Raw genomic sequence first — 26,973 nt, 5'->3', positions numbered from 1 at the left:
CTGCAGTATTAAAAAGGAATCTCTTTTGTTTTCCATTGTCGCTTACAATTATTTTCCTTTCCTTTTTTGTGTGAATGTTCACTTTAAAATAAACTATTGTATTTTATTAGTTCATATACTTTTAAAAAAATGTAGCTCATAACTCCTACAAATAACGTAGGACAAGTTAGTTTTCTTTCCTCCTTTTTACTATGACCTCAAATAAAATTGTCCTTTGCAACAAGAGAAGGAATGGAAGAAAGAAAAATTACAAAATATCTGGTCTTCTTTGAACAAAGGGTGGTCCTTAATCATCAAGTCTAGTCAATTAGGGTTGAAATGGATGTAAGAAAAGTCTCCATTTTCAGATTCAGGCAAAATATGTAACATTGTTTTAGTGATAACCAATAATAATTAATATGTATTGTTCTCACATCACATGCATTAGCTGCTTGTTTGATTTCAAAGGAAAACTAATCAATTATATTTTACTGCAACAATAAGATTCACATTTTTATGTTCACCCAATCTTGAAGGATATATATGATCATAGTAATGTATACTTGGTAAAACCCACAGCTACCAAAGAGGCATAGCAAATTCCTCAATATTACAAATTAAAGAACACCGCAGTCCTTGGGATAAAAAAATGTGGCTTGGTGCACTTAGTTCTCATCTAATACAATGGGATATGAGAAAAGTAAATAATGCAACTTTACTCAATAAGTATAATTTATATAACTTTACTCAATAAGTATAATTTATATAACTTTACTCTGCAAGTAGAAAGGTCTTTTTTTCTAGTAAAAATGCCACACAAAAATTCAAATCCAAAAACAACAATCTCTACATGAAAACTTTAGATAGATGTTGATAGCATATAACAAGTTTTTTAATAGTATTTGAAAAATATTAGATTTATAATTTATTTATTTTTAAATAAATAATTTTGATATTCTATAGAAACTAAGATCTGATCGACTATAGAAATGAAGACATATAGAGATCCTCTCTATTAATGGAGAGACAAGTATTTCAATTTACTTGTATTTTCATTATTTTTTGTTCATTACAAAATAGTATAAGAGTGATTTAAATAATATTTTATTAGAATCATTGATGCATTTGGTACCAAAAATAATGAAAATGTATTGACTCGTATATTATTTGGATTTGTCTCCATAATATATTATATTTTGTTTAATTTAATTACATTTATCATCATTTTTAATTTTTTTATTTAAAATATCACACTTATTTATCATGCAATGACAACCAATATAATGTATGTGTATAAATCAGGAGTTTTGCATGTGTAAAAAATGAATGAACGATTTGTATAATTTCACTAAAATTGAAAGGATGTCAATGTAATTTATTCATAATATTAAACACATTCTTAATTTACACAAAACTACTAAAATAATCTTATTAAAGATCAGAGAGTATTCTACTTTATTCCATATAAATATAACATTTAGTTAGAATTCAGACTTTCAAATTGAGTCATGAGTGACAAAATCATGATACCCTATCATAATATTCAATCCAATAATTGATTGGATTTTATTATTGATCAGAGGAGGAACATGGATTGGGATACTTGAACTGGTGCCAAGGGCTTTTGGGTGCTTTTTTCCTGGTCAGATGGTGGGACAACATAGTGGACCAGAATACTGATAAATATATTCTGATCCCTAAGCAAAGAAGTGTTTAAATTGATGTTGATACCTACTTTGAAGCTTTAATTATGAATCTGAATCCAAGTTATAAGGCATAAATACAATCTCACTCCACTGGATTCTGATATTAGATCTTGAGGAAGGCAAAGCCTATTTATAGTTGTTGGAGCCTTGTAGCCCATAACTCGAAATAGAGCCAGGCCCACTACAATATTCAATTTTTCTGTAATTTTATCTGGAACCCTAAGTAAATAGACATTGAATACGTTACCAACCAAAAAGAAAAAGAAAAACTCGAGTATCTTCAACGAGCACACCCACGTTGCTTCAGGTTCCTTCTCTACCTTCAAAGAATTTTAGGTTTTCTACTGAATTCTTTTGATGTTATCCCTTATTTAGTTATTGAGAGAAAGAAATAGGATCTAATACTTTATGTTTGTTCACTTATATGGTGTATATATTCCTGTCTTCGATATATAATTGATAAGCGTTCAGTTTGCTTTTCTTATATGATTCACAATTACACTTCAAATTAACAATATTTGCTCCTTAATTTGTATTCTTCGAGGGACTATGGCAATAATATTGAATAGTTTATCATTTTTTGGGACTATTTTGTTGTAGTGAAGTGTTGCTTCTAGTCTGGAGAAGCAATGAGATTGGAGAAATGCTGGTTCTGTTCTTCAACGGTATACCCTGGACATGGAATCCAATTTGTTCGTAATGATGCTAAGGTAAAATAAAAAAACTACTTCATTATTTCCTTTAAAAATTGTCATAGTGTTCTAGATGTTGAACAATGACTGAAGGTAGGTTTAGTTGTCTATCGAGGGGAAAATATTTTGTACAAACTAGTTTTACTAGTTTATTGTATAATATTTAAATTATAATTGCTAATTAGCAGCAATTGAGGTTATATGTATTGTCACCATAATATATTAGTGTGAGTTTTTATGTGTGTAAACTAAATTAGTTTTGGCAATCTAATTATCGTAATAGAAGCTTATCTGAACCAACTTGAGTAATGAGATCTCCATGGAACTGTGGAAGTGACAAGTTGTCAGGTAAAAGGAGTCACCAAGTTGATGTTGTTCTACCCTTCTTCCTCTGGTGTCATGTATGTTACACTCATTATGATTTATGAAAGACAGGCTTAGTTCCTAGCTACTTTCTGAAGCTATACAGTGTAACTTTAGTCGAGAAGGAAAAGTCATTTGCATTGTACTCTGAGATTTCCACGTTCTTGCTTATTCTCCCATGATGTATACGTAGATTCTGTAGTTTTGTGTCTCCTGGAGTCCCTGCTTGATTTGATTGCTTAGATCAGATATATCAAGTTCACGAAGTTTATATATTTTTCTATTTAAACTTCACTTAATATCAAGAATGTTAAGTGGCTATTTATGGTCATAGGTTCACTTCACATGGCATATATGTGGTTCGGGTTTCTGATGACTGTTGTTGCAGATTTTTCGATTTTGTAGATCCAAGTGTCACAAGAACTTTAAAATGAAGAGAAACCCTCGGAAAGTAAAATGGACTAAGGCATATAGGCGGGTGCATGGAAAGGATATGACACAGGTAAATGAAATTCCCTTTTATCTCTTTCTTGTATGTGTGTTGGTTACTCTCTTTTCATGGAGAAACTGACAATTGTATGTTGTTTTAGGATTCAACCTTTGAGTTTGAGAGAAAGCGAAACAGGCCTGAGAGATATGACAGGAATCTTACTGAGAATGTTCTCAAGGCCATTCCTAAGATTGATAAGATCAGAGTCGGCAGGGAGGAGAGACACCATAAGAATAGGTAATTCTTTGATTCCATTTCTAGTTACAGCAGAAAGCTTTACAAGTGTTTTCTTTTTGTTCTCTACTAACATTTTGTCAAACCTACCATTCCTATAGGATGAAAGGCAAGAAGCAGAAGCTGCAGATGGAGGCAGCTAAGGAATTGGAGCAGAGCATCAGTTTGGTCAAAGCTCCTTCTGTTTTTCAACAGGATCAGTCTCTCACTCTACCAAAGATTGTGGTCAGTGTTTCCCAACAACAATCGGAGAATCGCATGGAAGAGTGATGTTAATGCCGGACTATTTCCCCCCTTTACTTTTAAGTTTGATGTTTGTGGCAGACTTTGATCTGGTAGAGCTTATAAGGTCCCGATTTGTTGATCAGTAATGTGAGTGATGTGCTTTTGAGACAAAAGTTTTGGCCTTCAAGAATATGTTAGTGATTTTGTGTTTGTATAATGATCCTATGGGATAGTGAACTATCAGACAAAGCAAATCAAAAAAACTTTCCCATACTTGAATTCTCTTTTGATGCAGTAGAATTGTCATGTTCATGAATATTCAATCTGATATTCTCAAATCAATTACACGGTAGGATACTTCATGCTTGGGAAACTATAATTCTGAATACTTGATGCTTGAAAATGCAGTCATTCTATGACTACTTGCTGAAATCAAAACTTGCAACACATGATGTTTGATTTTTCTCAGATAAAAAATAACATAATTTAAGCGAATAACTTTATTTCGTTTTTCCTTCACCTATTCTCTGAGACGATTATTTCTCATATGTTTAGCTTGTACTTTCAATTCACTATTCCCCCCCTCTCTCTCTCTCTCTTTATAACCGCATTAAGTAGGGGTCAGCATGGGCGGGTTAAGGCTTGTATTTACCCGATTCTAAATATTTATTGGGTTACTTTTTTGAATCTGGACCCGGCCCTAGACCCGAATTTAACCCGACCTTAAATAGCGATTGAGTCAGCCTTTAAACCTGACCCTAAACTCGATTAAATATAATGCATACTCATTTTAAATAAAGACTTCTCAATATTATTTATTTATTATGAATGTAGTTTGTTATATAAAATGATATATGTATATATATTATTAATCTATATGTTATGAAAAAAATTAAAGAATAAATGATACTTTCGATTAAAAATGTATCATTACTCTATACAAATTTGAATAAAAACACATACAAACATGACGAGTGAGTGACCCTAGGATGGGACGGATCGGGTCATGCTTGGTCCCTACCTGACCTAAAAATTGACTGAGTCTATTTTTGGAATCCAAACCCGACCCTAAACTCGATCAGACCCGACCTTATTCAAACCCGATTATGATTAGATCGTATCGAGTGAGCGGTAGGACCGACTACTCACCCTTAGCATTAAGGTAATGACATATAGATTAGAAAATACAATTGATGTGTATATTTGTATTACTTATGTATTTTATTTTCTTAATTTATTCTATCTCTTTTATAATAGTTACTGTCATTCCATTCTATTTACTATCTCTTTTATAATAGTTACAGTCATTTCATTCTCTTCACTATCTCTTTCAAGACCTTACTCTCATGGTTTATTGGTTGTGTGTAAAAGTTAGCTGTAACTGTAGATTTTCGGATGTATTATCCTAGTAGTATTACTCATAACCTTACTCTCATGGTTTATTGGTTTACCTTTCGTATTACATATCAAATTTAGTGTATACTGCATATTATTGTTGGGATGTCAACAAATCTTATAATAATTTATTTATATTATATATAAAGCCAAAACATGGATAATTTTTATCATGATATAATTTTTACTTCCTATTTTACCCTTCATATTATTTAATTTTTACAAAAAACCATATAATCCTAATTAACCACCATCAAAATATTAATTAACCACATCTCTAATCTTAAACTAAATACTATCATAAACACACAAAAATTATAATATATAGTATACCGAATATAATAAGTATATTCTAATTATAAAAAATTAAATATATACAAATTAAATATATTGTACTATACAATATTGAACCGGTAGACACGAAGTACAGCGTGCCTGTACTCGCTAGTAATAATAATATAAAAAGTGATAATATGACTTAGCTTGCAAGTCAACTATAATGATTAAGTGTGTTGGTCCAGTAGTATAAGGCTCTGCTATATTTCTAAAATGACCAAAAAATCCAGGGTTCGATTCATATAAGCGACATTTGTCAAAATGGATAGTCATATACCCCAATTAATTCCTTACATTAAATATATCATTTGATCCATTCCTGGTTTGTTATATTGCAGACAGATATGAAATATAATTTTTCTTTCACGCTGACAGAAGAATTTGAGGGAAGTAAGATGATCAATTGTCGTTGTCATCAAATAATTAAATGTAATAATGTAAGTTTCTGTCAGCAAGAAAATGGACTGTTCACCAAACTTCGAAAGAGCATTACAAAATCCAATCAAAATCTTTTTGATGATGCTTCTTAATTCTCTTTGAAACAAATATTCATTAATTATTCATGTACATCAGCACATCGCATTTTTTTACTCATCTTTGGAGGAGAATGACATGAAATCTTGGTTAGGAATTGTTTAATTGTAAAGAAAATAGAAAAAATAATAAAGAATGTAGGTTTATTGACTTTGTCTATGATTTCTATAATCAAATATCATTCTTCTATCCCTTCATTGAATATTTCAATAAAAGAAAGTCAAGGGCCAAATTTAAACTCACTCATAAGTTAGTTGTAGGATGATGCCTACCTACAACTACTTAATTCAGCTTAATCTCTTATCCATGAGCCATAACAAAGACCTTAAGCTCTTGTCATCATCACGTATCATAATTAGAATGATGCTATCTAACATCATCTTATGCACATTTTTTACTAGTTTCACATTATTTTATACATACTTGCACTTTAATTTTTCTAGAATCCCCATATATTCAAAATGTTGATTTTAAATAAATTCTTATAATTTTAATATGTAATGATTATCCAAACGAATGTATTTGAGACTATTGGTACGAGACCATGCTAAGATTTCGCCTTACATGGTGTGTCCAGTAATTAGGTATCAAATATTATTCAATGGTATATAAGACTGTTTTTCATTATATTTCATTTTTTATACTACTGAAGGTATTCTCATCTTTTAGATAAATAACTAATCCCTTTGAAATGTGTGACTGTCCCTCTCAATAAATGTCATTTCGAGGAATCAAATCATTAATTTTTTAATCATTCTAAAGATATAGCGCGATCTTAAATCATACATATTCTTTTTCAACAATAATGAACAGTTTTTCTTACAAACAATAGTAGATAGATGAACAATGGCTTAAAAGTAAATATAAAAAAGGGTATGAGAAAAAGGTGTTAGAACATGGTTGCTCTTATTATTAAAGGAAAACAATTGTTATTACTAACTTTTTTTAGTTTACTTGCCAGCTGATACTATTGATTTAATCTCCTTCAGTTTCCCCCCTCGTGTTCCTTTATCAGAAATTATTGTTAAGTACAAAAATCACATGATAATATCCTCCTGACAAACGTATAACTGAAGAAATGCTTAGTACTTATTTATTACTGAAAGCAGAAAAAGTTCATTTTGCATCTGTTCTTCTCCAAATTTTACTTTTATATAACATAGACATCATATATAAACATGTGTATTTCAATTAGTTTTCTAAATTATGGTCTATAAGGTTCCATTAGATCCTCAGGATGACTAAAAGGTCTAGGATTCAATTCCTGTGAACGACACTTGTTGGGAGGAGCAGTCACCCCCGAAAGGGAGTAGTTTCTTACCCAAAGAGTAAGAGATACCCTTGGTAGTACCAAAAATTATGATACTAACCACTAGTCACTTTGTTTTGTACCTGCAACTACACCTGAAAATCCTTCTCCATGAAAGAATGTGGTCCTTAGTAGAAGTCACTGCTGTTAAGCATACATCTATATAATTGAATACCATATTTAAAACCCAAGTTCATTTAAATGAATATGTACTCCCTAAGGTCCAAGTGACTTAAAATATTAATAATCTAGGATAAGTTCAGTACTTGAATATCAGCCATAAATGTTAAATCTAAAGCCAAAATTGGATTATTCAGTGTATTATATTGTACAGTCCATGAAATAGCTTATTCCTCTGATATAAGACAGTTTTAGACATTTGGAAAAAGAAATTTTGCAAAGCTATTTTTGTCAATAAAACATGTTATAGTTTTTTTCTTAATAAAACGCGTCCCTTTATCATTATCATATGCAGCATATTTAAGCATAATATCAGTATTGCATTTTGGAATAAATATAACACTGTTTGAAGTTGAAATCACTAGAGGACAGTGATAAAAAGTAGAGAGGAAAAAAGGCAAATTCATGAGCTAGCTGGGTGGTCCAATTGGTCGATCTATAAATATTTGGTAACATGGTTGCTTCAAGTTTCATCAAGAAGTTAAGAAAATTCAAATGAAATTTGATCAACTTTGTCAGTAAAAGATGCCCCCATAGGCATTTTGGTTCGAAAGAATTTCTTGGTATTCTATAAGGCAAAAGACACAAGATTTTCTTTTCAGTTGGATTCCATTTTGCATGCCCTTTTGAATTGTCACCCTCACGTTGCGTTTAGTTGTATATATCATCCTTTAGGAATCTTAATGTAACTAATGTTAAGCATCAAAAGAGAAAGAAGAAAACACCAGAATTGAACTCTCTAGAATAAAGTGAATTGTGTCACATACAAGTTAAAGTTATTGTCTTTAACGGTAGAAGTTTGTGATACATCATGCATGGATTATGATTAGTTAACAATTAACATGTAGAACTGATTCATCAATTCCTGCAAATGGATCTCTAGTCTCTATTACTAGCAACCACCATAAACTTTACAAAAGTAAAGATTTAAGAAAATGATAGAATAAGCTAGATATATGGCCTACAAGTTTAACTAAACAAAAAGGCTAAAGGAATTCTTGGTAACTTAAATGAAAACAAATCTTTGTCAATTCCAGCTACCTTGGTGGTTAAGATCAAATGCTTAAGAGTGAGACTTATTATAATTTTGGAAGGGATTTGTTTTGTATTCTACTTTGTTAGGGAAAGATAAAAGTGGCCATGAAAAGAAAATAAAAGAAAAGTTAGCATTCCTTCTTATAACTCAGGAAATTCATAGGAAGCTGCATTCTATCATTCACCTTTTATATATTGTGATTTAAATTATATAAAGTTACAAAGATGTATGTTCTTTAACAGCAAGGCTTAGAAGATTGTTTTGCTCCTTTTTGTTTATTTTGTACGAGCCAGTTAAACTTGAAATGAAAACATGCAAGCTAAGAGCATCTCATACATCAACCACAATCTTCATTTTTATTTAACTCTCACATATTATTTTATAATTTATTATAATTCTATATGAAACAATAATAATATCTATTTTTTCTCACAATGGTCAAATTATTCTTATTCATACTTGGGTCACATAATATTTATTTTTGTCTCCAACATCTATTTTTTTCCTCAATTTCCTTTGACTAAGAATAATCAAAATAGTTCTTATTTAATAACAAAAAATAAGAATAATACAGCAGAGAATATAATAAAAATATTTTATTTTGTTAAGAATAAGATTAAGAACAACTTCATTTTTGTAAGTTATTCTAATTGTTCCCCTTCTTTTCTTTCACTCTCTCAACCTTTAATGCTCTTTTATTTATGTTACTACAAAATTCACAAATTAATGATGTTCTGGTTTGGTTGGACAAAACTACTGTACTATGTACAATACTAAAGTGATGAATGAGGGTAAGAGGATTGAAATTGGATCTGTTGACCAAAACTATAATAATTCTTTTCTTTCCCAACTGCAACCACATGATATTTTCATTATTTTATATTGAATTATGTAACAAGTTGACCAGAACCAATTAAAATATTCACACTCCTCTAAAATGACATTAAATACTTTATGCCTTATTCTGAATTTTATTATCTTTGAATGTCAATAGATGGTGATAATTAATTAGACAAAGTCATAAGATTCTATAGCTCTTATAATATTATTCCCCACTTCATTTTAATGAATTATGCCACATTTTACTAAAGAGAAAAATATGTATATATTAATTGTATGATGCATTATCTACTATTCATATTTTATTATGAATTTAATATATATATTGACAGTGTAAATATTTTTTATATTATCAGCATTTATAATTCGTATGTTAATTAACATTCATTCTCAAACAAATGTCATACAGATCAATGGTGAATGATGTGTCGATTGTGTAAAATTTTTTACATTGATAATGCAAAGATTTTAAACTCTTTTATTATTGTTAACTTTTAAAAAAAAAATAACTATATTAACTGTGGTATATATATATATATTATATTATATATATTGTTTACTGAGTTTGAAAATAAGTTTGTGTTGGAGTAAGTGGATCTACTAGCTAAATTTATTTTGTGGGCCAACGTTTAGTGTCAGATATTCATGCCTTCCCCACTTCACTTTTCATTTTGTTGGTTATTACAAGAAAGGGGTAAAGTATTTTTTGGCACCCGAAAGAAAGAAAAAGTAACAACATATCTATCCCATCACATTTTCTTCAATATAATGGTCCCCCAATGTAAGGAACCCCTCAATTTATGAAGGCAACTTAAAAAAGCTCTCAAATCTCTACCAATTTTTTGTGAGTTTGATTCAAGCTAATGGGTCCTTGGATAAATTTAGCATATATAGTTTCACTATCTCTTTCAAGTGTCTTTAATTTTGTTTACCAAACTAGTATAGAAATTTATGGTTGAAGTGAGGTGTGAGACTCACATTGAAAGATAAGAGTTTGAATCACAATATGACACCTAGTAGAGCGTTCCAACGAAACTGAAACTTTATGGTATTATTAATAAACACTTACAAATGCTTAATAAATAGTATTCAATAAATCATTTTCCAATAAACACTTGTTCCTATTAAGTATTCTTAATATTTGTCCCATGGCACGGACATTCACGCATGCACCTAATAACTCACTCATAACATTTTCTACTTAATTGCTGTTCTTCTTTTTTTGGTTATCCTTAATTGCTGTTCTTAATCACCAAGTACCATGTACACAAATTAAAAGGAAAAGAAAAACTGGATCGTGTCACAAATAGTGATCCAAAGGTTCAATTTTTTTTAACTCTTTTTCTTTCCATTTTTTAAATTATTTGTATTACTTTTTAATTCAATGATGATTGAGTATTATGTATTGACAGTGTATAAAACTTATATATATTTTCCAACTTATCTCATTTGGGGTGTCATGTTTTGTTCATAGTAATCGAACCCTTAACATTTTGGTCATACTCATGATCTAGCTGAGCTTTATACCACTCTACATGTTGATACTCATACATTTTTTCAAATAAGATATTAGAGTGTGTGTGACATGATAAATGGCAATGGAGCTGTCAGAAAATCGAATTGTCTAGCCTTCATCCTCGTGATTTCTTGATAGAATCCCAAAAACAAAAAGGACCCTTCACCCGTTTCTCCATAAAGTTCTGATCTTTGTAATCAACAACATTTTTTTATTCAAAATGAGAGACATAGTTTCATGTTTCAGCGAGAACTCAGTAAATGTGTCTCGTTCTTCATGTTCTACCTATTCAAAAAACGCTTGTATCTCTCCAAGCCTTGTACCTTCAACTCAAAACTCAGTTTCCAATGTCTACAAACTTGTCCTCTTCAACCTCAAACAACTCTTGATCACTGTTACTTGGTGTAAGAGTCATTCCAACCAAGGATTCAGCATAAGCTTTGGTGATAATAATCATGACCCTTCAGCTTCAGCACCCTTTAGACTCAACACAAATTCAAGGTTTTTCAGGAAGAAAAAAGGTAGCAAATTGCTTGAATTATGTGATGATTCAAAAGTTGAAGTCTTCTGGGACCTCTCAAATGCAAAATATGAAGCTGGACCTGAACCTGTTGAAGGGTTTTATGTAGTGGTTATGGTTGATTCAGAAATAGGACTTGTTATTGGTGATAACATAGCAGAAGAAGCATTTTTCAAGAAGTTCAAAACCAGCACCAACCATGTTGCTAAAGTTTCTCTTTTATCAAGAAGAGAACATTGTTCTGGCAACACACTTTACACAACCAAGGCGCAATTCTGTGACACTGGAACATTCCATGATGTGATGCTAAGGTGCAGTGTTGAGAATGAAGGAGGAGGGTTAATGAACTCATCATCTTCACCAGTTCTATCTGTTTGCATTGATAAGAAAACTGTGATCCGTGTGAAGAGGCTGCAATGGAATTTTAGGGGTAACCAAACAATTTTTGTTGATGGGTTGTTGGTTGATTTGCTTTGGGATGTTCATGATTGGTTCTTCAACCCTGCTTCTTCTAATGGCTATGCAGTGTTCATGTTCAGAACTAGGAGTGGTTTGGATAGTAGATTGTGGTTAGAGGAAAAGACTGCACATAAAGATAAAGATCGAGTTGAATTCTCCTTGTTGATCTATGCTTGTAAGTGTTCATAAGGGAAATGTGTTCATCCTACTTTTTCTTACCACCTTTTTTCTTTATCTATTTAGTTTTTTTATCTTCCCCCCTCTTGTAGTCTTGCCATGAAAGGATACTTACCCATTCTATATGTTTTAATCATAGAAAAGAGAAACAACAATGATTTAGGACTTCAGAGTTATGAGTTTTAACTGAACAATTAGCTATTGTTAGTCTTTTGTTTCTCTGCTTTTTCTTGTTTTACTTGTGTGACAGGTGTAGAATTGATTCATTCAATTCTTTGAAAGTTACTAGAGTACAAGAGTTAAAAAGAGATCTACCATCTCAAAACATGTTCCATTTCATGTTTGGTGTTAATAAAAACATGCCATTACAATTAAAAAGTTTAATTTTTATTTTATTTTTTGGGTCTATTTTTACTTTATTATTATTATGGTGAGACATACTTTAAGTAACAGGTATTTGGTTGGAAGAGTTTTAGTACAACCTTAAATCTCTAGGAACATGAGTGTGGCTTCATGGATAAAAATAAAAATGTCCAGATTGTTTATAAATTTTGGTTTTAATTATTTCTTTCTTTTGAAGAAAAATGGTGCCTAAACAAGCTTTTAGGATGATTACATGGATGTCAAGGAAAACTTGCTAAAGATTTTGATTGCCATGGTTGTTGATTGGATAATTGAATGATCAATATCTTTACCACTATTCTCCTTTGCTGTTTAGAATTTCGTTTGTAACTGTAATCTTTCTATATATATAAAGTGTTTTTTAATAATAATCATCCACCAATGAAGGCAAGTAGGGAAGACTTATGTGCCATTTACTTTCATATCAGTTTAAAATATAATCAAGCCTTTAGGAATTTATAGAGCATTTAATCATATGAATTAACTTTAGTAAGAAAATAACTTTGATATAAAAGTATTAAACATTTTAAATAATCAGTTTGTCTTTACTGGTATGGTGGAACCTTTGATTGCCTATGATAGTCTATTCCTCTGTCCTGAGATGCCTTGACATGTGTTTATGACTACTTGGTCCCTCCATTTCTCAAAGTTCACTGCCAGAAACAAAAATCACTGCCAAACACTGTGGTTCATGGCATGGTAATAGCTATAGCATTGGCAAAAACAATGATTGTAGTTCTATATATATGGAAAATTGAGACATTTCTGCTTTAGATATAATCTCCACGTCTCTTAATACATATGAGCATCAATAAAACAATTTTAATTTCCATGCTTTTGCTACTATTCTGCTTTATCCTTTGTCAGAGTAAGTGCAAAATTATGTTGTATAAAAGTGTAAAGATGTATGGTTAATCTGGATCCTCTTTATTATATGAGAGTTCGGTATTGGATGGAATTACAACATGTATTATTTAAAAAGTTTTAATGACTTAGATTTTAAATTATTTTTAATTAAAGTTTATTTTTAAATCATCAAATAAATTTGGGTCATATATTCCTGTACTTGACCTATCCAATATAGGAGAGGATCTCAACTCCTTAAGTGTACCATCATAGTTTCATCTTTAAATTATATTCACTTTTCTTTTTGACTGAGGGTACAATTATTTCTTAACTAAGGTAAGATTCTACTATGCTTTACATGTTATGTTATGATGGTGGCAAGGAGAAATCAAGAGATATAGCATCTTACTACAGCTCTTATAACTGCTTTTGCATGTTAGGTTTTGTTTGGTGGATGTTACTTTCAGTAGTTATTAAAACTCTTACATACTCTTAAGAAGACTGTGCAAGCTTATTAAATTAAGTGTTGGTTAATCATTATCAATGTGTAGGTTAACAGAATCATACTCATTGATTTAGTCTTTGCTATTTTTCAAATGTTGAGTATTAGCCACTCCACTACTCTTGGAAAAATCTATGCAAGTTAGGTTTGTTATCATCTTTAAAGTAGAAAATGATTGGCATTACTAAAAATGTTTGATATTTATGCATTATTAATATAAAAATTTATATACAATCAGTATTGTTCACTATTAATTTGTATTGTTTTTTTTAATAGTCAACGATAATTAAAAATAAATAGTGAATGATACAATAACAGTATACAAAACTCATACAGTATCGTGTATAATATCAATCCATTCATTTTTTCCTCTTATATATTCTGATAACCATATTGTTGACTTGCAATTAAACTGATTTCCTTATTAGTTATTAGACTAGTTCTAACATATCAGACTTAGGGTCAAAGTTTATCATGTATGAAACTACAATCTTACATGATCATTCTGGTTTGGTGCACATTTTTCTACTTTCAGCAAGTTGTAGTAGTTGAGATTTGAATTTGAGCTCTGCTCTTAGCATCAAAATAAATTATAGAAAATCTTTAACAGTGACTTTGTACAATCATTTAATTTGTTAATTTTAAATGTTGTCCTTTCCTTTTTACCCTTGTTTCATTCAAATCATGGGTGTCACATTACCTTAAGTAAAATTGGAAAATAATGATGGGTAATTTCCTTAAGAAAGCAGAAAACTTAATCAGTAGATCTCTACTTGTTTCCCCAAAGATACAAGTATTATTAATTTCATTTAAAGAATTTGGACTTTAATTTAGTCTCACACTGATTTAAAAACAAAATCTAATGTTGTAAAAAAATAGCATCAATTTAGTCTCTTAATTTAGAAAAATTTCTCAATTATACAAATTTGACATTAATTCTAGTCCCCTAACATGTTTTGAAGTAAGACTAAATTATTTTTTCCATAGATATGTTAAAATCAAGAATGAAAAAATTGTTGGAGGAACTTGAGTTTATTCTCTGCCTAAAACAACAAGAAGACTAGGAAGAAGAAGAAGGAGATGAAGAAGCCGTGAGGCTGAGTAATAGAGAAGTGGAGATTTGGAGTTTTGAGAAGAAGAAGAATGAGTTAAAGAGTTGAAGAATTAGTAGAAAAGAGTTCAACAATGAAAATGATCTTGTTATTCAACAAACACAATGCACAAACTATTTATAGTAAGTTCACAACTAACTACCAACTAACTTTCAAAAACTATCTTTAAAAGGAAACTAACTAACTAGTTATTTCTAACACTCCCCCTTAATTCTAAATCTCTTGTTACAAGCAAATCACACACAATAACCTTCTCAACATTCTAAATCTATCAACTTTAACCGGTTTTGTCATCACATCAGCAACTTGCAATTCAGTTTTGCAATATTTCAAACATATCTTGCCTTTTTCTACTTGATCTCTAAGGTAGTGATACTTCCTTTCTATATGCTTGCTTCTGCCATGGCCAGCCGGATTCTTAGCCAAGTTAATGTCTAATTTGTTATCAACAACAAGCTCCACATTGCCTTCAAACCCAACCATCAACTCTTCAAGTAAAGAACTCAACCACAAGGCTTGACAAGCAGCATGACAAGCTGAAACATACTCAACTTCACATGTAGAGAGAGCAACAATTTTCTGCTTCTTTGAGCACCATGACACTAGTGAACCACTCAATGTGAAAACATAGCCCATAGTGATCTTTCTCTCAATCAAATCCCTAGACCAATCTGAATCAGAGTATGCAGAGAGTTGTAGCCTGCATTTTTCTGGTTTATTGGAGAAGAAGACTCCAAAATCAAGTGTACCACTAAGATACCTTAGAATTTTCTTGGCTGCTATGAGATGAGGCTTCCTAGGATCACTCATAAATCTACTTACCAATCCAACATTGAATGAGATTTCAGGTCTGGTATGGAAAATGAATCTCAAGCAGCCAACCATTTGTCTAAACTCAGTGTCATCTATAGTAGGTTCAGTGTTTCCTCTGTCCAGTTTTAGGTTTGGCTCTGCTGGTGTCTCAGCTGAGTTACAATTAACCATGTTGAACTTCTTTAGGACATCTTGTATGTACTTTCTTTGGTGCATAAGAATTCCTCCTTCAATCTGTCTAAACTCTATGCCTAGGAAGTAAGACAACCTTCCTAGACCAGAAATTTCAATCTCTGATTTCAGGTTTTGCTTGATCAACTCAACTCCATCTGAATTGCTTTATGTAATCAGGAGGTCATCTACATACAGACAAATGATGAGAACATGGTTGTTGCTTGTGCACTTAACATAGACATCATGTTCAACATCACATTTCCTGAATCTTGCTTTTAAGAAGAAAGCATCAATCCTTCTATTCCAAGCTTTTGGAGCTTGTCTCAATCCATACAAAGCCTTCTTCAATCTATAGACTTTGTCCTCACTACCTCTGATCACAAATCCAGGGGTTTCTTTATGTAAACCTTCTCAATTAGTGAGCCATTAAGAAAGGCTGACTTCACATCAAGTTGCCACATCTTCCAATTACTCTTGGTTGCTAGAGCAATTATTAAGCTAAATGTCTCAAGTCTGGCCATAGGAGCAAAAACCTCAGAGAAATCCACACCTTCCTTCTGCATAAAGCCCTTTGCTACTAATCTTGTTTTATACTTGCTAATGGAGCCATTTGGTTTCAGTTTTGTTTAAAAACCCATCTTACTGAAATTGGTTTTGGATCATTTGGAAGCTTAACCAACTCCCAGGTCTCATTCTTGACAATGGACCTCAAATCTTCCTCCATAGCTTTCTTCTATACTTTCTTATTAAGGGCTTCTTCAACTGTGATAGGTTCAGTATCTGCAAATAGTGCAGATACTAAACTAGCTCACCTTCATTTACGATCGCGTTATCAGGTAGGATTTCACAATCTCTTAGTCTGGCTGGTAGGTTTCTCATTCTAGAGGGCCTGTTTGCTTCACTATCATCAATTCCAGCTTCTGATTGAGGCTCTATTCCACTTGAATTCAGATCTTCTATGCTAAGAAGTCACTTGGATTCCATTCCAGGGGAACTTGAATTACAGGTTCTGCCATATTCTGTTTTTCAGTCTAAGTGCTTGATTCATTGAAGTGCACATCCCTATTGAATAAGACTTGATTAGTCTTGGGATTGAGTAGTTTATAAGATCTTGTGGAATGATAGCCTACAAAGATCAACAACTCACTCTTGTCATCCAACTTTCTTCTTTTCTGGTCAGGGATGCATCAGTAGCAAGCTGATCTAAAGACTCTAAAGTGTGTAATTGAGGGTTTCCTACCAGACCAGACTTCCTCAGGCACTTTAGATTCAAGTTTCTTTGTTGGATAAAGATTAAGAACATATGTTGCTATTGTTGCAGCCTCACCCCATAAGCCATGTGTTAAATTTCTAAACTTTAGCATGCTCCTAATCATGTTAAGAATGGTTTTATTCCTTCTTTCATCTATTCCATTATGTTGAGGGGTATAAGGTGCAATCACGTCATGCATAATTCCTTTCTCAGTGCAAAACAACTCGAATTCTTTAGAAGTGAATTCACCACTCCATCAGTTCTCAGCACCTTGATTGATTTTTATGATTGTTTCTCAACCATGCACTTGAAGGTGTTGAATATACCAAACACATCACTCTTGAGCTTGATCAAGTAGAGCCAGATCTTTCTGTTGAAGTCATCAACAAATGTGACAAAATATCTATTTCCACCAAGTGAGGGAACCTCAAAGGGACCACAAACATCATAATAGACAATGTGTAGAAGATTAGTAGCCCTTGAAGCAGTGAATTTGCTAAAGGATGATCTTGGTTGCTTTCTAATCTGGTAGCTATCACAGATCTTCTTTGGTATCTGAATTGAAGGCAAACCAAGGACCATTTCCTTTGTTTTGGCTTGTCACTCTCTATGGCCTGTCATGTGATTTGAGCACCTAGAGTCCATATACCATATTTCTTCACTACTATTGCCTTGGCTTGTTGTCATCATTAGCAAGATGGGTGAATCATCATCAGCATAGATATTATCTTCCTTCACCATGTGAGCATCAAAGTATCTTGGTTGTGTTTGGCATTCATAAGAGAAGTGGCCCAATTTACTATAATTGAAACACTTCACTCTTTTTCTGTCTACTTTATTCTTTCATCCCCTCCAACTGCTACCGCCTCCTCTCTTTGAGTAGGTTGATGCTTGATCAAGATCGGTGCTTTCTTGATCTTGAAGTCCATAAATGCTTGAGTTCTTCCCCCGTAGTCTATCCCCCTTCCTCGGTTTCTTTCACTATTCTTACCAAAGTGTCTTCCCTTCTTGTAAGTCTGAGCTTGTAATGCTTGACTGACTTTATCAGTTGATCTCTCAATGAGTCTTTGCTTATGAGCCTCGAGGGAGCCCTGAAGATCTTCTAGCTTCAAATCTTCAAGTCTTTTTTATTCTTCAATAACAACAACTATATGATCAAAATTTGGGGTAAGAGTTCTTAGGATCTTTTTGACAATGGCTTGATCAGCTATGGCTTCACCACAAGCCTTCATCTGGTTTGTAAAACAGATGATCCTGTTAAAGAACTGAACAACCTTTTCATTCACCTCCATCTGCATCAATTCATATTAGCGCCTCATGGTTTGGAGTCTAACTTTCTTCAATTGTTCTGCTCCCTTGTTACATTTCTCTAAGATTTGCCATGCCTCTTGTGAAGATTGTACTGAAGCAATCTTCTCAAAGTATGCTTCATCAACACACTGACGTAGAAGACACATGACTTTACAATCCTTCATTTTGTTCTCCTTGTGTGCCAATCTTTGTTGTTCTATTGAATTTGCCTCAAGTTGAGGGTAACCAAGCTCAACAATTTCTGAGATTTCTTGAAACCCCGTGATTGCCCTCATTTGAATGCTCCATCTATTCCAATTTTTGCCATCGAGGATAGGTAGGCTAGCTGGAAAACTTGTGCTTGTGTGCCCCATCTAAAGAAAGCAGAAGAATGAAATTGGAGGGGATAGAGTGCATAGGATCTCACTTGAGCTCTTGATACCAATTTGTTGGAGGAACTTGAGTTCACTCTCTGCCTAAAACAACAAGAAGACTAGGAAGAAAAAGAAGGAGATGAAGAAGCCATGAGGCTGAGTAATAGAGAAGTGGAGATTTAGAGTTTTGAGAAGAAGAAGAATAAGTTAAAGAGATGAAGAATTAGTAGAAAAGAGTTCAACAATGAAAATGATCTTGTTATTCAACAAACACAATGCACAAGTTATTTATAGTAAGTTCATAACCAACTACCAACTAACTTTCAAAAACTATCTTTAAAAAGAAACTAACTAACTAGTTATTTCTAACAAAAGCATGTAACAAACAATAAATTAGGTTGAGGCTGACATGTTTATAGGTCTATTTTATCCGGGTGTAAATACTTTGGACCCAAAATTTAAATTTTGGACCCATCCATGTTATACATTTTCCATAATGTTTTTTCCTCTATTCCTAACTCCATACTCAGTTTTCTTCAAATTTCGGTATCCTTATAAACCATAATCATCATCTTCTTTACTCATACAGTTATCCTATCACTATAATAACGATAATAATTCACTTCATTCTGAGATCCTATACATTTTGAACTATTGGAATGTGTTTATTAGAGGTACCTCTTGAAGTGTAATTGAGAAGTAACAAACCAGATCCTTGCATGTCATGGTGTGTGGTTTCAGATCCTATATATTTTGAACTATTCATATTTTATTATTATTGATGACTTTTAAATATAAGTAATTCAAATGAATAATATATAATATATTAACTGTGTATAAATACGAGCAATAAGGTATATAGAAAAATGATATATGTAGGTTTGTGTAGGACAGTAGGACTGTATCCCACATCTGCATTTCCTTCATATCCATTCGTGAGTTGGATTGAGGTTGACAACATCATCGCTCTTTTATTTACTAATAAAAGTTAACAAGTTAAGATATAATACTGCCAATAAGGTCTACCGCTTTCAATTTTTTAACAAAAGTTGTTAAAAATAATAATCTGATGATAATGTATATTAATGGAATTTCTAAATTGTTTTTAACAAAAACTCATATGATTAACTGTATAAGCAGAAATTGTGCAGTGAATAATAGTGTAGAGATAAAAGATAATATCATGTCCCTTATATTCATATTATAAACATTCGACCAAATTTTATCTTGGTTATCGACCGATTAACATAAAAACTAACACATGGCATTTAAATTACCTTTATTTGTTTGCAATCAGTTTGATTGGGACATTAAGAGGTAGTTGTGACAGAAATTTTACAGATCATTTCAGGTTCCATTACTAAGTTTCAATCTGCTTGCTTAGAAATCATTTACATATATGCATGAAGAAAATAATCATGCATTAAGAAGGCTACTAAACTAAGGAAACAAAATAAAGAGAGAAAAACACTACCAGTAGATTTTATGGACTTGGCCTTGTTGATGACCTTATCTGCTGCAAAATTATCATCAAAGTCACTGAGTCAGAGAATCACCAAACAATTTCATGTTTTCCTTATATATTAAAATGGAAGCAAAATAAAAATATTATGCATGTCAAAGATAAAGGTACTTAGTTACTTACTGCACTCTTTTGCATGGCATAAACACTTCAATCCAGCACCACAACTTCCATTAATCCTTTTACAATCCTTACAAATATCTGGTACATGATCTGTCATATCAAAAGAAATCCTTGTTCCTAACTTATATCCTTCATAATCTCCATCATTTGAGGAGCTTCTATGTATCCAGCTATAGTGAGAGCAGTTCAATTGTTCAGGATGAAAATCCTTATCCAATTTTAACAAATCTTTAGCAACTAAACATGAATAAGGACTTTTCTCTTGCTGATGAATCCTATAAGGTGGTGAAGAAGGAGAACCACATTTATATGAGTATCTGCAGTTTTGCATGAATGGTGAAATGGAATCTCTTATGCTTGAGCAGTTGAAGAGAATAAGCGAGTTGGGTTGTGGAGGAGAAGGGAAACCGGCTGTGACAGCCAGAGGAGAAACATATTGGAGAGAAGAAGAACAAGATGAGTGTGAGATTGTTAGTACTCTAGCATTATAGTTAACTGAAGAAACTTGGAAAAGGCCAAGGGATGTTTTAAAGTAGAGATTTTGAGATCTGCATAGAGTGATGCTCTCTAATAGTGAAGATATAGAAGAATTTTGATTCAAGGAATGTGTTTGAGTTCTGAAATTCTCACAGTTATTTTTATGATTATGATGGGCTATAGAAGAGCCTAATATGACATTGAACATGAGCAAAGAATGAAGGAAATGTTGTTTCTTGAATGGTTTCAAGATCAATGTAAGGTAAATGTTTTCTCAATGTTTTGAATCTTGTTGGATTTCTTTCAGGAATATACTAGATAGGAAGGCATAATGTTAGAAGGTTAAGAAATCAATACATCCAAATTGATTTCCAAGTTGGTCCTATGTTGAATCAATTACTTTTCTTTTTCTTCCTTTTTTGTACTATCAAGGATATCTCACCTTTTGGATAAGGAATTATTCCCTTTCTGGTTCGTAGTTACATTTCCCAACAAGTGTCACTCCTAAAAATCGAATCATTAACTTTTTGATCTTTCTTAGAATTTAGCATGACCTTGTACCACTAGACCAATGACTCATTGGTCTTCTCCTTCTTTTTACTTTCACTAGAAAAAGGTGACATTGCTTTTGGCAATCTTTGGGCTTAAAAGATCAATCTTTTTTATGATTTGTCATCCCTTTTTGACTTGGGATGGAACTTTCGTGGTCATCCTTCATAAAGTATTGTTAATTATTAATTATTTCCCATGGTTCATCAGGGTATGCATCATTCAAATTCTTTTGACCACCATTAACAATCATTCCTTTCCACCCCATACACTCCTAAAGTTGTTTCCATGTTAAGATTTTTTATGGCAAAGTAAATGATGATATTCTCTCACAGTAACTATTAGCTGTAACTCTGAATCGTTCAATTTATTAATCAAGAAGCCAAAAGGTAGATGCTACTGTTGTTTACAGAAGGCCTATTTAGAAGGTTTTCAAAGTGAGTAAGAGTTTTTCATTCTTAAGTAGTCACACTCAAGGAGCCAAAAAAATAAATCCTAGACAGTTTAGACCAAATCAAATATATACAAGGAAAATTTTTATCCAAAGAACATAGAAATAAGTACCTTAGAAGATTATATTTTTAGGAAATTACACTCCCTCCTCAAAAACCAACCAGAAAACAAAAATACTAAAGGGCTCTATTTTGTTCTTATTAAAAATCATTATTTCAAGTCCAAAGCAACAAAATTAAGTGAAGGTAAGCTTTTTGATTTTTGGGTATTACAATTGTGCATGTTTTACCTTTGGACCATCACGCCTTATACATCTACTCTTCCCGAAGCTTATTAGGTAAGAGTCTCGTGCATTGGGTTACCCATTTTTATTTCCGCTCGTGGGTGGTTGGATGTCTTTTACCTTAGGAGATTTGAGGCCAAGAAAATGTGCTGGTACAGATCAGAATGTAGTAGAATTTGGGAGAGAATTAGTATTACCTAATACTAACTCCTAAACATTCCAAAATTAGAAGGAAAAATAGCATATAAAGTTGAAATTACATGAAAAATGGTAGAAACAACTCATAACATACTACAAATAACCAATGCACACTTAAGCATACACTTCAAAGAAAACTTTAATTGGTTGAACATCTTCCATGATCATGCTGGTGCAGGTGCTTTGACAAGATTGGATGGGAAATCCAGCACCACAATGTTCTCAACAGCAGGTGAAAATATTTTGGCGAACTCAATATGATCTTGGTGAGTCTGAAATGCATTGAAGTCCTCTTTCCCATTGAATCTCATCAAGAATGCATGAGTGAAACCTTGCCTCAGCATCTCATGGTTTTCAATGTCCTTTCCCCTGTTAAGACAAATACAAGCATATATAATAGTAACTATGCTAGGTTTGTTTACACAAAAACACTAACAACCAAAAACTTGTCTGCTACATGGGTCAAACTTGAAACTAAGAATTCTATACAATCTTTAAGTTGGTTGTGCTTTATTTACTATATCATAAAATTAGCTTGTGCTATTGAAGTCTAGAACTACTTCCTCTTCCAATTAAGGTAACCAAACATATAAATGCACAAACCAAGGTCTTTATGTTAAAGGAAAGAACATGACTTTAGTCGGGTAATAGAAAATTGTCCCACCCTCATTTTCGGTTAAGCGACTAATATATAGTAGGTTGAGTTGAAGCAAAGTAAAAACATACCATTCAAAGGACTTGACTTGGTCAATCCCTGAGACCATTTTCTCCAACCCTTGGACAATCTCTTCAACTGCTACACCATCTTTGAACTTAACAATTACATAGTGATTGAATGCCCCCATGGTTACAACTTAGAAATATTACACTAACACATATGAAGCAATACAAGTTACTAGTACACTAATATATATATGGACACAAAAACTTATAATAATTAATATGCAAAATTTGGTCGTCAACAATCACAGTCCCTAGGTGTGTACTAATGTCAGATCCTCACGAGTCATGACCCATTTCACACAAGGTGATAATCAATTACCCCAAAAAAAAGTTATAGGAGACAGCATTTACAGCTTAATTTTAGGAAAGGTGATACTTTGTTTCATGCACAGTGTGCAACTTCTTATGTCCTTCCTATAGTAATATTTGTCATTGCACATGAATAAGAGCCTTTCTATCTAGAAGTTTGAATTATGGGTTGGCCTAATTCAGAGTATATAATATAATATATATGGCAGGCATGCCCTTTTCAGTAGTTTTTTTCTTTCTATATTGCTTAAGCAGATATGCTGGATTTTTCTCCATGTCCTTGCCATGTGCATTACCAAGGTAAATTACTGAACTTTAATATATGTGTATATATATGACATGATGATGTGTCTTATCGTTAAGGAATCCTAGGGGAATAGAAAATGTTATCTAATATTTACATCCACTGATACAATTTCTGAAGGTTAGAACTTGCAGTTCAGGCTATTTTATTCAAATATTAATATAGTTTTTATTTTACTTTAAAATACACTAATTATTCTTTTAAATCATGTCACTTCTCACCTTAATCTGTCATTTTTAAAAATTTCTTATTGAAAAGTAGCCCTAATAATATGTAATCAAAGTTGAAAACAAAGGACCAGTGATTCAGTGAATATTCGATTCACATTGATTTTTTAGAAGGGAAAAAAAATACACCACATGATAGTGTAACTTCTTTTATAAAATTTCATAATCACCGACACTGTCCTTTTGAATAGTTGTGTAATTTACCTTTCGTTCAGAAACCCTACTTGATCTATATTCAAGGAGGAAAAGACTTTGTTCATCTGACAAATTGATGAAAGTTCTCAAAATATCTAGTTATAACTAGTGTAATATCTATAAATATTTAATACACAGTACATCATTATTACTTTTATTCATTTGTATTATTTGTGTAAAGAGTTAATAATAATTAAATACATGAATCATTTGTATATAAAACTCGTTGACAATGAATATGTTATTTTCTCTTACAAACATCTATCAGTTGAGGTATCCAACTAGTGTTTTGACTAAGTCACACTTCCAATATTAACAATAACCATGTTATTTATTTGTACATCAACGGCTCCACAATTTCTCTTTTTCATTACTTTTCAGTTTTCACCACTTTTTACCCAAAAAGATACGTAATACACTATTGTGATCACATCATTTCATCACTTATATGGAGATGGTTAACACTAGAGAAGGGGAGACTTTTTTTTTATAATTTTAAGTTAACGAAATAAATTTAATTTATTATATAAAATAGGAATTACTTTTTTGATAATGTTATAATTTTTTGTGTTATAATTTTTTGTGTTGCATGCAAGAATTAAGTAAAATGAATGGATGGATTAGCTTAACTATCCTTTTTTGGAGTATTCAATTTGCATTTGATGACAGAATCTACTTATATCATGATATTAAAATAAAATGACAACACATTTTGTAGTATTCAGAATTTAGAAGTCTAATGCACACTTTTTACTGGACATTCTTTCCTAATTAAGTCAGCAAAATACAATGAAATCACACACACAAAATCATGCCATGTTCAACCATATACTGATTCTAGTTACTTTTTATTAGCATTTCAATTCAGGGTCTCTATGTTTTTGCTTAGCTCCTCCAACTTCTTCATCCTCAGCATCTCACTTTCAGTGACAAGCTAATACAAAGTTCAATGTTAGGAACCATAATTATAAATTTTGAGTACAAACACTACAAAATTTAACAAAATGCTTCTAGAGAAATCCTTTTAGGTTTTTTGTTTTGAGAACATAATGAGTCGTAAATAAGTATTGAGAAAATATGTTATATATAAGGCTTAATTTCATTCATCAATGAGACATAAGATACATAATTTATATAGCATAACAAAGAAAATTTATATAGCATAACAAAGAAAATTTATATAGCATTCATCAATATTCCTAATAGTCATAATAATTCTTTATTGCCTTGTAAATAGAAAACATAACATCTTACCGGTCATACTAATCTATGAGTAAATAATAATAAATTTCTATAATTATAAAGATAAAACAAGAGGGAAATGTGAAGAAAAAAAAGTGAAACATCACTGTCCAAAATTTCTAACCTCCATTAGTTTTGTAACAAGTTGAGCTTTTTCCTTGTTTTTCTCATTAAAAGCATCAAGTGCTTCCTTGTATTCTCTCTCCTGACCACAAAAAATATTCAGAAAAAATAAATACAGAAACAAAAGAGAGAAATTCAAGCTAAGATATATATTTCCCTTCAATCATTTTTATCCATTAATCTTATTCTATCATTTTCTAAGTGGACACCAAAACACAGTTATTATGAATAATCACCTTAACCACTAAAGTGGTCATGCCCATATGCCCCTAGGATGAGACAACATGGGACCAAGAAGGAAAACAACTTAACAAGTTTAATTGATTAAATTCTGTATCAAAAGTTGTGTAAGTAAAGAATTTAGAAATAAAAAAACAAAAGCAAACAGTTAAAAAAAACCACCTTTCTTTGGCAGGTTTGGCCCAGTGGCTTTAACTCTTTGTTAACACTGTCTATCTTCTTTCTAACTATTCCAACTTCCTTCCTCAATGGATCTGTGAGACCCTCAAGCTCCTACAACATGATATTCATATTTTCAATCAAACATTACTATTAGCTTTGATGCAAAGGAAGGAAAAAAATTGCATTTAAAACATGTAACTTATGTATGTGTTTGTTAAAGAATCAGGCTAAACAACTTAGTACTATATATGCACACAACAATTAATAATCCCTTGCTCAAACTAGTATGAATTGGATTATATACATTTTCCAATATCATAAGTGTATATTGATTAGTATATATACATAACATAATCTATATAATATATGTACATAAATCAAAAACCAAGTAAAGCATGAATGCTTAGAGCAAAAACCAAATATAAAATCAAAGGAAAGTGTCAGTATTGTTTGAATTACCTCTCTAATCTCAGCCAAACGCTTAGTTTCTTCCTCGACTCGACCGAGATAAGCATGAACCTTACCCCTCACCTCCATTTTCTTCCTCTCAATTTCTTCTTCCTTTGCTCTGAACATTGCTAGAGCTGATCTTGACATCTCCTCTTCCTTATCATCCATAATTGGGCTCTGGTTAGAGCTGACCATCCCCGAGTTCCTCACTCGCGGCACGATTGCTAGTTGTTGATGCTCATATGATTGTTTTGGTGTTGCCATTGTTGCACCAATAACCAATATGCACTCTTTTATTCTACCTTGCCAACTCTCTTTTCTTCAGAATCATAGCACTCTTTCCTCTGCCTTAGATGCTTTATAAACAAGACTAACTTTTAAGGGTAATAAACCAAGTAGCTTATTTTATTAACAACCGTAGAATAAGATCAAATCACAGTTAACAAAGTATAGATTGTAATATTGTATAGTTAACAGTGAATTTATATGTTATGAACAAATACTTTCTTATAGTGTTTTATACCTGCCACCTTTACTCAAAAGCTATCTTTGATTATGGCACCATCCAAGTTCTAGTATTGGAATTGAAGGTAGTTATACGTCTGAGTATTAAACTATAAATGTTAAGTCTTTGTCT

At 32.0% G+C, this 26,973-nt stretch overlaps 5 protein-coding genes across 6 annotated transcripts; 2 read left to right on the top strand and 3 right to left on the bottom strand.

Annotated features, from left to right (window-relative positions):
- Positions 1,911 to 3,962, top strand: LOC109353415 (probable ribosome biogenesis protein RLP24). 2 transcript variants are annotated; one of them, XM_019595678.1, is made up of 5 exons: positions 1,911 to 1,992; positions 2,286 to 2,395; positions 3,129 to 3,242; positions 3,331 to 3,467; positions 3,566 to 3,962. In XM_019595678.1, exons 2-5 carry the CDS (start codon positions 2,315 to 2,317, stop codon positions 3,732 to 3,734), a joined length of 501 nt encoding a protein of 166 aa, XP_019451223.1. In that variant the 5' UTR covers positions 1,911 to 1,992; positions 2,286 to 2,314; the 3' UTR covers positions 3,735 to 3,962. The 2 variants fall into 2 exon arrangements, with proteins under 2 accessions (XP_019451223.1, XP_019451224.1); XM_019595679.1 differs by having other exon boundaries at positions 1,957 to 2,021.
- On the top strand, positions 10,887 to 13,299 carry LOC109353379. The gene is made up of 2 exons (XM_019595620.1): positions 10,887 to 11,989; positions 12,995 to 13,299. Exons 1-2 carry the CDS (start codon positions 11,056 to 11,058, stop codon positions 13,165 to 13,167), a joined length of 1,107 nt encoding a protein of 368 aa, XP_019451165.1. The 5' UTR covers positions 10,887 to 11,055; the 3' UTR covers positions 13,168 to 13,299.
- Positions 20,056 to 21,067, bottom strand: LOC109353696. The gene is given in 3 exon segments (XM_019596051.1): positions 20,056 to 20,272; positions 20,402 to 20,930; positions 20,932 to 21,067. Coding segments are annotated over 3 exon segments (678 nt in total). The 5' UTR covers positions 20,956 to 21,067; the 3' UTR covers positions 20,056 to 20,147.
- Positions 22,311 to 23,558, bottom strand: LOC109353665 (stress-response A/B barrel domain-containing protein At5g22580-like). Its single transcript, XM_019596011.1, has 2 exons — positions 23,088 to 23,558; positions 22,311 to 22,730 (listed from the first exon to the last, which is right to left on the bottom strand). Exons 1-2 carry the CDS (start codon positions 23,204 to 23,206, stop codon positions 22,526 to 22,528), a joined length of 324 nt encoding a protein of 107 aa, XP_019451556.1. The 5' UTR covers positions 23,207 to 23,558; the 3' UTR covers positions 22,311 to 22,525.
- On the bottom strand, positions 24,812 to 26,838 carry LOC109355281 (probable DNA double-strand break repair Rad50 ATPase). The gene is made up of 5 exons (XM_019598351.1): positions 26,658 to 26,838; positions 26,346 to 26,604; positions 25,887 to 25,997; positions 25,486 to 25,566; positions 24,812 to 25,053 (listed from the first exon to the last, which is right to left on the bottom strand). The coding sequence occupies exons 2-5, from the start codon at positions 26,598 to 26,600 to the stop codon at positions 24,979 to 24,981; spliced, it is 522 nt and encodes a 173-aa protein (XP_019453896.1). The 5' UTR covers positions 26,601 to 26,604; positions 26,658 to 26,838; the 3' UTR covers positions 24,812 to 24,978.

This window comes from Lupinus angustifolius, chromosome LG08, assembly GCF_001865875.1.
Source record: "Lupinus angustifolius cultivar Tanjil chromosome LG08, LupAngTanjil_v1.0, whole genome shotgun sequence".
NCBI classification, from domain to species: domain Eukaryota; kingdom Viridiplantae; phylum Streptophyta; class Magnoliopsida; order Fabales; family Fabaceae; genus Lupinus; species Lupinus angustifolius.
The sequence above is the reverse complement of the archived record's forward strand: the minus strand, read 5'-3'. Positions and strand labels throughout refer to the sequence as shown.

Coding starts and splice junctions, on each gene's coding strand:
- LOC109353415 (XM_019595678.1), top strand. CDS start 2,315: ATGAGATTGGAGAAATGCTGGTTCTGTTCTTCAACGGTATACCCTGGA. Junction 3,243..3,330: donor ATGGAAAGGATATGACACAG/GTAAATGAAATT, acceptor ATGTTGTTTTAG/GATTCAACCTTTGAGTTTGA. Junction 3,468..3,565: donor GAGAGACACCATAAGAATAG/GTAATTCTTTGA, acceptor CCATTCCTATAG/GATGAAAGGCAAGAAGCAGA.
- LOC109353379 (XM_019595620.1), top strand. CDS start 11,056: ATGAGAGACATAGTTTCATGTTTCAGCGAGAACTCAGTAAATGTGTCT. Junction 11,990..12,994: donor CTCCTTGTTGATCTATGCTT/GTAAGTGTTCAT, acceptor CTCTGTCCTGAG/ATGCCTTGACATGTGTTTAT.
- LOC109353665 (XM_019596011.1), bottom strand. CDS start 23,206: ATGGGGGCATTCAATCACTATGTAATTGTTAAGTTCAAAGATGGTGTA. Junction 22,731..23,087: donor CAAGTCAAGTCCTTTGAATG/GTATGTTTTTAC, acceptor TTGTCTTAACAG/GGGAAAGGACATTGAAAACC.
- LOC109355281 (XM_019598351.1), bottom strand. CDS start 26,600: ATGGCAACACCAAAACAATCATATGAGCATCAACAACTAGCAATCGTG. Junction 25,567..25,886: donor GCCAAACCTGCCAAAGAAAG/GTGGTTTTTTTT, acceptor TTTTGTGGTCAG/GAGAGAGAATACAAGGAAGC. Junction 25,054..25,485: donor TTGTTACAAAACTAATGGAG/GTTAGAAATTTT, acceptor ACTTTGTATTAG/CTTGTCACTGAAAGTGAGAT.